This window comes from Dermacentor silvarum, chromosome 4 (genome assembly GCF_013339745.2).
Source record: "Dermacentor silvarum isolate Dsil-2018 chromosome 4, BIME_Dsil_1.4, whole genome shotgun sequence".
Classification (NCBI taxonomy): domain Eukaryota; kingdom Metazoa; phylum Arthropoda; class Arachnida; order Ixodida; family Ixodidae; genus Dermacentor; species Dermacentor silvarum.
Window position 1 is genome coordinate 97,006,566 of NC_051157.2, and position 12,410 is coordinate 97,018,975.

At 45.2% G+C, this 12,410-nt stretch overlaps 1 protein-coding gene across 1 annotated transcript in view; it reads right to left on the reverse strand.

Annotated features, from left to right (window-relative positions):
• Nucleotides 1-1,194: 1,194 nt before the first annotated feature.
• LOC119450394 (branched-chain-amino-acid aminotransferase, cytosolic) overlaps nucleotides 1,195-12,410 on the reverse strand; it is a 39,287-nt gene continuing 28,071 nt past the window's right edge. Inside the window, exons 10-11 of the mRNA XM_037713833.2 lie at nucleotides 8,451-8,597; nucleotides 1,195-6,033 (exon numbers count right to left, since the gene is read on the reverse strand). Coding sequence (XP_037569761.1) covers nucleotides 5,992-6,033; nucleotides 8,451-8,597 — 189 coding nt within the window. The 3' untranslated portion in view covers nucleotides 1,195-5,991. The remainder of the gene's footprint in view (nucleotides 6,034-8,450; nucleotides 8,598-12,410) is intronic.

The window sequence follows — 12,410 nt, forward strand, 5'->3', positions numbered from 1 at the left end:
ACCGATATACAAAGCCAGCGTTTCCAGTCTTCATGAACATCACATGCCTAGCCTCATCTCTCCATGTTTGGAGCAGCATGCAGAACAGAAATAGCCTTTTTAATTGTCTTCAAAGCTGCATAGGAGTTGATATATTGGAGACCCTGCGAAGTGTTCATTAGCTAAGCTGTACTTCCATGCCTTGGCATCAAAGCCCAGGTGCACCATCCTATGGTATAGTTTCATTTTAGTTTTCACCGTGAAAGTGCGAAAGCAGGCTAGAGAAGTGAGAAATCATCTTTCTAGTAGCTGCTGCTTGTACTTGAGAGAAGTGTACTACTAACATTGATCACTCTTTTCAATGGCAGACTCTCTGGCTGCTCAACTTTGAACTGATAAACTGCTAGAGTGAATATTTACACATGATTATGCAGGAAAATTATTTACTACAGACTCGGATCTCATGTGGACACTTTCAACATCTTACAATGTGCAGCTGCAAGCATAATGCTGTCATTCAATACAACTAAGCTTGTACAGACATTCAATTTTGGTCACCCATAGCAAACCCACAACATGAAACTGCCGACATAGTAACATGCACTGCATCTGCACAAACTGCTCCAAGAAACTGAAGTACAGCAAGCCTCAATGCAGCCTTCAAGCCTCTCTCCTTCAAACATAGCTCTCACGGTTAGAAGATGCTTTTAAATTTTCCGGAAAAGACTTCTTTTGCATTATTTTTTCCCACTGTCAAAATTTCCGGAAATTTTCCATGCAGAAAGGCAAGCAGTCAGGAAGGACAGTGGTTTGAATCATACTGGCTGAGAATTTTTTTTTTTTTTTGTCTGCTTGAGTAGTACCGATGAACACCAGGTTTCTTGGTGAAAATTTTGGATACACAAAAAGGAGGTCACAAATAAAAATTACATGTGCAGTATTGTCAACGCTGAAGCATTAGCATGTCTCGGGGGTAAGGAGGGGGGGGGGGGGGCTGTTTTCACTGGATCCACTGGTGTCTGCAGGTGAGAATGCATGGCTGGATGGTCAGTCGACTCTCCACCAAATTTTGCATTTCGCACATTCATCCTTTTCGCCAAATCAACTAAATGATCAAGCATTTTCTTCCAAAGCACGGAGGATGCTTTAAAAACTGACCACTGGATTTTCACATGACTATTAATTAAGGATCAGACTGCAGCAAAGAGCATCATGTTCTTTTCAGCTATGCATTTATTTGGCCAGAAAGCAGCAACAAGGTTGAATAGCTTGTACACAAGAAGTGGTACATTCACACAGCCGTATGTTAATCTAGTCATGCAGTCAAGCTTACAGGTTCAGGTACAGATTTCTCAGCTGCCATATCGTGTGGTTTCATCAGCTCGCAATTAAAAATAACTTGGGATGAATGTCACCAGACATGGCAGCTTTCACTCAGTAACTTCTCACCAAGATGCTTTACAAAGGGAAGGCGAACAAAACATACAAGCAGCCCAGTTGGAAATGGCAGCAAAATTTTCGTCATTACACAAGAATGCCCAATGACTCTGTCTCGCAGTCAAAATTCTCTCAATGTGACGATGCAACTGCCTCTGTTAAAACATCCAGTTTGCAGAAGAAATCACTACCTTCATGAGAATTTCCTGGTCTTACAGAAACGCCAATTGGCGCCAAAATGCATGGAAATTTCAGATGCCGAAACACAAAATTTCCTTGCTGCCTTTTACATCTGGGAATGTGGAACAAGTTATGAAAGCTAAAGCAAGATGGAAAGCAAATGTGGGAACAAAGACTTCAATGTCATGCATGCAACTTGGAGTAAAATGCTCAAGAGTGTCAACTCCCTAGACAATGTGCTGATGCTATTGACGGGCTCAAATCAGGTTCCTGGTGAGAGCATGCCAGTGCATGTGCTGCACCACACACGATGACAAGAGCGCTACCTTGCTGGTGCAATGTTCTAGGCAACCTTTATCCTTGAATTTATGAAACGGCCACATGGTGAGGCACAAATGTAGTGCTAACGGCTATTATAGAGGGTAAGGGAGGAAGACAAGTGCATCACAAAAGTCCAATGAATCAGGGTAGATGAATTAAGGAAGATAGCAAGCTAGGTGCATTCTGTCCCATAGTCTGGGTAGTTTACCAAGTGCACCGCGAGACAGCAGAGTTGACAATCTTGTGTCTTACTCCATGATGTGCAGCCTTCAACACAAAGCACACAGCTACTAAATCCAGGAAGTGCAGTTCTTGCTCACAAGCTCTAGTTGTTGACCACACGCAACAAGTTGACTGCACAAGCAGCCAGACACAAGAGGACACTCAATTGCGGCGCACTGACAAGGCCAGAATGAGCCTCTCTTTTTCGGAGGTGGTGCACACTGTGGCAGCAGCAATGGTGGTGGGAAATGGTGCCACGTCGCTTTCTTCGCGATGGTAACATGCTGAAGGATCCCAGTCTTTCGTAGCAAGAGGGTGTGTAAAGCATGATTAGCTCTCACTAATAATTTTAATGGTTGAACAGATTACATGAGTATGAACAAAATAACGTGACATGACACCACGTCACCTTAACTGCCGGAATCATAGAGGTCTCTTTTTCATTACCACTTGGCGTGGCAATTCCACCTCACTCTGCATGTGAGGCCAGCTTGCAGCTTGTGCAAAGAGATTTGTATAAGATACCTTCCTGCTTTAGGGGAAAAAAAACAGCACGACGTCATAAAGCAGAGTGCACAGGTCTGCTATCTATCAGGCGTTGGCTTGGCGCGTCTTGATTGGGCCTTACCAAGGCAGTTAGAACGCAAGCGAGAGCTTGCGCGGACAAGGAATGCGTGGATAACACAGGCTTCTGAGAGCGAGAGTGATGTGGCGTCGCGGCGATGCCCTCTTCCCTCACGCAACACCTGGCGCACTGCTACGTCAGCACGTGTCTTTTTTCGCCCGCTCTGCTCTGTCGAGGCACGCTCGTGACGTGGCATCGTAGCCAATGGGAATTCAGGTGCCGTTTTTCGCTTGTCGAGATGACAAACGCCGGGTTTTTTGCTCAATGCGCCATTTGACACCCCACACTCTATGGAAGCAAGAGTGGGCGAACGCTGCCAACCGTGCCACCGTCGCAGCCCGCGAGGAGTCATTGTGACCAGACGAACGAGACTTGGGCGACTGACGGAAAGCAACGGCTCTGCGACGATCTCGTTGGCTTGCACTCTCCACCACACACGCGGCCACTTCCGGTGGCGGCCTTAGCTGAGTGGCGAATATCTGGAGAGAGTAGATTGACGGCAAACAGCCAGTTCTTAGACACTGGGCAACAGATGCTGAAAATTCGTTGCTTTTTCACTTCATAGAGGTTGGCCTTAAGAGGATCGCACTTCTATCTGCAGCTAAAGCAGCAGTTGACGAACGTTATATTACCCCTTTAAAAAAAAAGGACGAAAAAGAAAAACCAGACAAATGGGAACTTTAAGTTTCCTCATACCTTAAGTGTTCATGCTTTATATAGCACACTTACAAAAAGCATGCAGATGTAGATAATCTCAACAGAGGACATAAAGAAGAGAAGGGAAGTGCATGTATTTGCACAAAGGTGTCGAAGTCACTACAACCCTTTTGTTTTTCTGACTAGACCACACCTTATCTTTAGGAGCAGAAGCGTTATCACAGGCACTGCTACCAGTGACATTATCATGCGTTCTGGGCAAGAATTGAGAAATGCTATAAGGTGCTTGGCCTCACTCGCTCATGGAAACACATTATCAGCATGGTGATAAACCAGGGCCGTGTTTCTGTAGAAATCAACACAAGCGCAAGAAAGGATAACCCAAAGCGCAGTATACCGTCTCGAATAACACAAATTGCCGAGGAATGCACCTTATCAACACATACATAAAATACACAAATTCAACCCTAAGCATACAGCAACTGCACAATTTATAGCTTATTGCTTTGCTTCTACATACTTGGTTGCTTCCAGCCAAAATTTAACCATCAACACCATTAGGTGGTTCAACATTGAGAACGACCGAGTGGCTTTAATAAAGTACTTGCACTTAACCAAGACTTCATCTTAATGCACAGTGATAAGCAAACATACAAAATATGAATCGTGGCACTTAGTTGACTGCCACAAACCAGCAGCATGTGAAAGCATGACAGCATGCATGCATAAAAAATGCACAACTTCGGAATTTCCTAAAAAAGCACTAAGACGAGATTGTTCACTTGCCATTAAAGGGGCCCTGAACCACTTTTTATCGAAGTGGAGAAATGCATTTGAAGTTAAAATAGGCTATTTAAGAAATACTGCAAAAAGTACTTCAATGCGTTCGGCAGAAGCGGAGTTATTGGCAATCAAATAGGGTTTTCGCGGTGCTTCCGCTCCTTCAATGCCTTGCACTGCGAATGCTACGGAGGAGCGGGGTGTGCCCACAACACTCCGTCTACTGAACGTCACTGTGACGCGCAGTCAAAGTTTGATTCTGGATGTTAACGTAGACGCCGCTATTAATGATTTTGTTGCCTACGGCGCACCAACCGTAAGCCGTAAGCAAACTGCAGTGCGCTTAGCAAGTGGAGTCGTCGCAGCACCCCACGACGGCCACGGTATCAACGTTACGTAGCAGATCGCAGCTACATGCAACCGTAGTGCGTATGCGCAGCATTTGCTTTGTGCATGGCAAGGCTTGAGTGCATGCTCGTCCTCATATGCAGCAGTCTGACCATGCTACATGGTGCTTGACTGACAGATAGCAACCACATCCAACTTGCGCATTTTTGAAGCGCTATCAGTTAGTCTGCCAACCCGGAGCGGCGACGAGCGAGCGCACACTGGCAAGCGCGAGTATGGTCTGACCGTAAGTTTCGCGCGGATATAAGTTAGTTGAGCGTTCAAAACTAGTCGAAATTGGCGAGACCCAATGGCTGTGACACCAATGTGCAGGGTGGCCAAAAGTTATTTCCTATGCGGGCTGCCGCAGCCCAGCATGAGCAGACGATAGTCGGCTTCTTGCGGAAGTACGTAATTATCGAAATTTGAAACCACATTTCACTTACTTCAACCTGTTTATTGTACTTCGGCAATAAATATACGCAGTAACAGTAGGAAGAAGCTCACTGTTCCAAACACCCTTTCTGATTGACGTCAGCTATTGGCCAATAGCAGCCATGTACGAGAATCCGCTATATGACAAAATGAAGCGTCCAGAAGAGAGCGAGGAGTAGGCGTGTGCTGAAATGGGAGCGTTTGAGAGAAAGGCGACTTCACGCTCTGCTTCCGACCTGCAGGTGCTGCGCATGATTGCAAAACTTGGCTGATATGTTCACAGCAGCGTATGCAATCCGCGGGCTGTTTTTTCATCAAGCACGAGGGGTGGTTCAGGACCCCTTTAAAGCCTCACACTAGGCATACAAGCCACTGTATAACACGACAGAAGAACTACTAAATGCAATTCTCCAAGGATCAGAAAGCACAATACACTGCACATGTGATAAATTTCACAAGATGAAACTCGGGATCACTACACATCTGTGACATAAGGCGCCGACACCTATGAAAACCGAAAAAAAAAAAAAACATTTATGCGCAAGTCATTCGTAACATCACTGCAGTGTTCCAATAAGCACTGGACAACACATTCAATGAAAGTCACAATTTGCCTGTGCAAGACACAACCTCTCACTTGGTTTTATTTCCACACTATAACGAATTTAAGAAATGCATTTTTTTTGTTGTCAGATGAGGACTGAAGCTGTGGCACAGCAGTGACCATAACCACAGGAAAAACAAAAACAAGGAATCATATTACACACATATATCTATATATATATAAAAAGAAAACAGAAATGTGAAAAGGATGTTTTTTCACAAGCCATCCACTGTCTCCAGTCTGTTCCCTTATAGCCAGCATGTCCAGAGCTTATAGCCAGAGCTCAAGTGGCAAACATATCTACATTTGTTTATCCCAGAAAGTATGTAACCATGGTTCGCACTGTTGAATTCGATGTCCTAGATCACTCAACTTCTACGGCCCAGCTGTGTGGCACGACTCCATACTGAAAAACAAGGACAACAGAGAATACAGAGTCTTAGTAGAGCATATTGCAGAAAAATTAAGTACTGTGCATTAGCATAAATTCAGTTTGAGCTGGCACATATTAGTATACAGTAAAACCTCGCTATAGCCAAACAGAAGGGGAAGCTACGTTATATTCCATTACTTCATTATAACCAATGTCTGCCCTCACGTCCAACACTGTCACCGGAGAAGGGCGGGGAATTGCAGTGAATTAAAAATTTGGGCTTAAAGTCCAGAAACAGCAGAGTAAGTTATGCCAAATCCCCCAGAAAGGAGGATAGGACATAGGAATACGCTGATGTTTATAGTTATGCGGTGGTAGTGGTGCAAACAGACATAACAGCACCAAATGCAAGACATTCCAGTGTAGAAATGGAGGTCGCACTTGCTGGTGTGAACATTGATCTCCACAAGTTGTTCTTTGGTCGCTAGGTGCGGTCGGTCGCGCGATCTTTGTCAATTGCCAGTGCGAATGCGCCCTAAGAGAAACATCTTTAAATTGTTCCAAAGCTATCAAATTCCAGGTAAGAAGAGGGCTTTGGTGGTTCCATACATAGTTACAATGGGGAAATGTGCCAACGCTGCTTGTCAATTTCACAATTTGGTATTTTCGGGGTAAGGCATTCTACACAGATTCATGCAGTTCGGGCAGTGAAAAGAATTTCCCTGCTTCTTCATTTACGTGAATGGCTTGCACACACAAGGGGCATCATTATTTGCCAGCTAAATTTAAAGGGACACTAAAGGCAAATACTAAGTCGGCGTGGACTATTTGAATACCATTCCAAAAAACCGTGCAACGCTTGTTCCGTGCCAAGAAAAGACTTAGTTTACAAGAAAATTGTGTCTGAAGAGTCCGAATACCATTATTGCAATTCAATATTCCCACCACCCAACTGGGGAGTGGTGAGGTTGCTTATGCCATCACTGCCTGGGGCTGCTGTCGGCGAGTAAAACGATGCCCAACAGATGGAGGTACGGTTTATTGCACAAAACGCAAACGCATGGCCATGGAGAAACTGAGCCACGACACAGTGGTGGATTTCTCACTGCAGCTGCCTTTGGTCAAGTGGCGTGGACTATTCGGGCATCCCGCGGCATCACATGGAAGTCCAATTCTCTGCTACTTGCAGTTTGTGCAAGGTTTACAAGCCAGCAAAACCAGTGCAGCACTACGCGATAACGAAACTAGTGAAATGAGAAAGCGCCGGTGGCACAGAGTCGAGCGAAAACGAAATGTTTCAATTGCCGGCGTCATTGTCTAGGGTAATAATGAGTTATTTTTTCTAAAAATGAAATAGAACTGGAGAAGTATAATTTTATTTCATCTTGTAATGCCATACAATGATGTTTTTATAATGAGTGGTTGAGTACTAGTGACAGAATTTAGATGAGGAGTGCCTTTGTCCCGGGGGAGTCTCTCATTGTGTTTTGCATTTAACTCAATTTGTCGATTACTAAGGCTCTGCTCACGATAATATTGACACCTTAGAGATTCTCGAGCACTAATCTACTACTTTAGCTTGACTTAATATTTGCCTTTAGTGCCCCTTTAACACTGTCTCATCTGGAGACTACAGTTCACTAAATGCAGTCAATGCCGTCACTGCACAAGATTGTGCATACTAATTACATCTAAATTTCACCAGTGTGAAAACAGTAAGACACAGAGACATGGAAGACAATGGAGCCAGATTCTTGTACTGTTCTCCTATCTGTATGCTCGGTTGTTCTTGCACTGTTCAATTTGACATGGACAGCTTCATGAAATTCTGGAAAGCCACAATGGCTGCAGCCTTTGAAATGAAAAACAAGTTTCTTGGACACAATAACCCCCGTATTCAGAAATGCATCTTAACTTGAAGCCCATGCTTGACTTGATATAAATGACACCTGGCCTGAACGTGCCCAAGACACTCATTGCGTTTCCTACGGCACATTCACGATAGGCATCGTGTAGATCAAGCCAAGCGTGGGCTTCAAGTTAAGATACACTTCTGAATACGGGGGTAACACACAGCATGGTTTCTGCACATTTCTGTTATTTCTGCACAACTGTTCTTGTGCACATTTCAATCTAAATATTTAAGTACAAGTGTTTTCTGCGAGGTACAAGTGCCGCCATGTTTGAATCTGCACCAGCTTGTTTAGGATGCACTCCACATAGGTAGCAGCCACATAGGTAGAAAGCTTGCATTATAAATGCCATGTATTTATCCTAGCTTTATGGTGCAAAACCTAACCTTCTCACAAAGTATGTCATCGCAAGTCACCGGGCATGAACCAGAGCTACAAATGACTGGATAGCCTGCATCATCATCATCATGCTGCATCACAATGTTACCAACATCCTGCCTCCTCTCCCACACATCTCCTCCCGTGAGTACAACCCACCTGAATGTCTGTGATGGCCTTCAGCACCCGGTTGGCCAGCGGACTGCTCTGCTCCATGGTGGGAATGTGCAGGTTCTCGCCTCTGTGGTACAGCCGCTCTATTGGGCAGATGACGCAGGCTGTTCCGCAGCCAAACATCTCCAGCAACTGCAATGGTCAATCAATCACTGCCTCGATTGCTCTCTGCCACGTATGTGGCAAAGCTTTTCTTTACTGCCTCCTAATTACTCTGCCCTGACAAGTTCAAAGATTCACTGACAACATATCGACAAACACTGTACATCTGTTCCTATGGTTACAGCAGACCTCACTTAAATAAGTACTAACACAAAAAATTTCAGATCACATCTTTTCTGTTGTAATAAGTAGCTAATGATCCATTAGTCATGGCAAGGAAACTGTTGTTTCAGCACACAACAGGTAATTATTTGGAGCCTTGTTTACAGCGACCAGTCCAAGTTTCCATTTCGAAGAGCAATGAGAGGGGCGTAACTTTATGCGAGGCTTTAGAAACACTGTTGGTCACGTGATTGCACAGAAGTGCGATACGCACACAGGGGCACGAGATTCGTGTTGCTATAGTTGTTTTGCTCCATCTCTGTACACGTGCCGCGTGCAATGTCCTCATCGTCCTCATTCTCATTTTGTCGTCCAGCTTTGACGATTTTCTGCAGACGGGAGTCGCCACCATAATAGATGTGTCTGATCACTTTCAGGCGTAGGCTTCTTCAACCTAACCACCTGTCCAAGCGGCAACTCTGCCGAAACTGCTACTTTGCTTTTCCTAGTTGCCAATAGGCGGTGACACAAGTCTATTCTCGCGCCGTCTTGGCAGCAGCTGGCTTCCCTATAGAAAAAGAAAACTGAGTGCACGTTCGCACTCCTATGCTCCTGTCTGGCAGTGCTATGTGGTGTAGATTGGCTTGACCGACGAATAGTAGCCACATCCAACTTGCGCATTTTGAAGCGCTGTCAATAGCTCAATACGAAGCGAAGGCTGCCAAGGCGTCTAGCCAGAAGTGTCCAGGTGTGAGTGTGTGCTGGCAAGCATGTGTATGGTCTGACCTCAGGTTTTGCCTGGTTCGAGGCTAGTTGCGTGTTCAAAACTAACTGAAATTAGTGAGACCCGACGGTTACGGCACGAACAAGCATTCTGGCCAAAGTTCATACGCGGGCGGCCGCACGTAAGCAGACAATAGTCAACTTCTTCAGAAGCACATAATTCTTATTAAAATATGAAAGCAGATTTTTGATTATTTCAGCCTGTTTCTTAAACTGCATCAATAAATACACACAGTAACAGTAGGAAGAAGTGCACAGATCCAAACACCCTTCTGACTGATGTCAGTTATTGGCCACTAGCACCCAAGTATAGAAATATGCTATATGACGAAATGTAGCAGCCTGAAAAAGAGTGATGAGAAGGCTTCTGTTGAAAATGGAGCATTTGAGAAAAAAGGTGACTTCGTGCTCTGCTTGCGAGCCCCATGCGCTGCATACGACTGCAAAATTTGGCTGAGATGTTCACAACCGCGTATGCTATCCACATACCGTGGATAGCATACCAAGCCTTATAAGTGTAGTTCGGGCCCCTTTAATGTGCTTGTTACAAATATGCAATTAGCTTTTCTCGACATGATCCAAGAAAATATTTTACAGTAAGCAAGCTAAAAGTTATATGAGCATATTCCTGAATGCTCAAGGAGTGCAATAAGCATTGTTTCATGTTTTTATCTCTATTCTATTCAAAGTTACGAAAGTTCAAATTTGTAACTTGACATATGATGTTTTAGGGGCAAAGCTCCTTATAGCGGCACCCGTTCGTCCCCGTTGTAGTAGGTAGCCACGTCTAGTTTTATGAATTGCTCAATAGATGGCGTTGTGTGTCCGTATATGTATGTATACCCATATATACATATATATGTATATGTATAGTATAACCGGAAGCCGACTTCCGCTTCCGTTTCCACTTCCGGTTCAGCTTCCGGTTCCGGCTTCCGGAGAACGCTTCCGGCGTTCTATGAAAAAAAAAAAAAAAAAAAAAAAATTCTGAAAGTTGTGTCCGTAGCGCGGAATCGAACCAGGGACCCCTCGCTTCCGAACGCGCGGCGCTAACCACTACGCCACGAAGCGCACATAGCCACACGCACCACGATGGCAATAAATACCCAACCTTAACGAAAGGCTGCGTTTCTAGCGCGTTTCTAACGCGTTTGTACTAGCGCATTACGGCCCGTGTAAGAAGCTGGTGTAAGACGCTGTGGCCTCTCCGCCTTACCTTCAACGCGTTTCGAACGCGCTGCCCAAGGCGGTGGCAATTCAAGTTCAAGTCGAGGAGCGTTTATGAATACGGGGGGTATACTCTCTCAGCAGTCATGTGATGGCGTCGGCAAACGCGGTGCACGTTCCGGCATGTGTAAATGGCTGCGTAAGACGCTGTGGCCGCTCCCCCTTACTAGAGAGTACTGCACGTTTCTAACGCGTTTGTGCTAGCGTCCCCTTAAGCGGGAGATCCGATGATTCCCTCCGGAGCTTCGCCCACTCATCATCATTCACCCTGTGGATATGCTGATTTTTTTTCTTTTAATTTCCTCAAAATGTTTCAAAGTGCTGAAATGTAATATTATAGACTTACTGCACCTCCTTGGAAGCCTAGCTAACAGATAAAAAAATTATTAAAATTGGATGATTAGGAGAGCAACTACTATGCCTCTCGGAAAATTGTTGCCGGGAAGTTGCTGGGAAGTGCGAGAAGAGATTAGGGATCTTTGAATGCTATCGTGTTCCACTCTTAAAGGTGAAGCTCAAGCGTCCTCCAAATTTTTATTTTCCTAGATGCAGGAAAATATCATAGCCAATGGCTCAGAAAGTTCTAGGAGAGTAATTTGGATGGGGCTTTCCTCGCTGCCTTCGCTTCACAGCTGCTCGAAAAGCTGCCGAGGACACTCGCTTTCTCTCCGCATCAATAGTGCAGTCCTTTTCAGTGGCCCTCCGACAATCTTTAGAGGTTTGTTCTAACCGCAGCTCTCTCAATATGCTTGAGCTGGCATCATGAGTGCCAAGGTTGAAGCACATCACAGCCTCTGCAACTGCTGCCTCAACTCGGGGGTGGGACTGTCCAGAGTCATTTTGGAGCAATTTGTGGAGTAAGTAAAATTACGTTTCGTAGCAGTTTGGAGCAGACAAAATTTCACTTTGGAGCAATTTGGAACAGATAAAATTCGATTTTGAAGCAGTTTGGAGCAGGCCAATCTCAATTTTGGTGGAATAATGGAATATGGCAGCGCACTTTGAAACCCTGACGAAACAGAATAGACCAACACGAAGCACGTAGTAGAAGCGCGCTTTGTCGCTATAGCGTACTAGAATGAGTGGGTCGAGCGGTGGCACGGCGCATGCTTTCCTGTAAAGCCGAAAACATAGGTGGCACTAGAATCAAACTATATGGTATTCGCCTGCACTGCCGCTCATGATAACGAAAAATGTTCCCAAATTAGGTGGTCCAATCGACGCTGTAACAATTTCTGGGTCCCAATATGTCACCGCAGACACAGAGCACTGCAATCAACCCTGGGCTGGTATAACGTTAAACTATTCCACTCTGCTTTTATTGCAATAGCAATTATATGAGACACTCCAGGCACATTTCTGCCATCAGCGTCGCTGTTATGTTCCGTATAAAGTCCAAGGGCTATAAAACCGTCGTCGTGCGCCGTATGTGCTAGTGAAAGCGTGAGAGGGTGAGCCGACGATGGAGGCTCAATCTCACACGAGCAAGGGAGGAAAGTGGGGAGGAAGTGCACCATCTTCTGTTGTGCATAAGGCCCCAGGGGAAGGTGAGCGAGAGGAAAGGGAGGCTGCTGGGTATGGCGCGGCTACGCGGGCCCCATATTGAATGCGATCTGCAATGGGAACACAGTGCGAGGGCTGATAGCTTTGTGTGCACTGTGTTTTCACGGC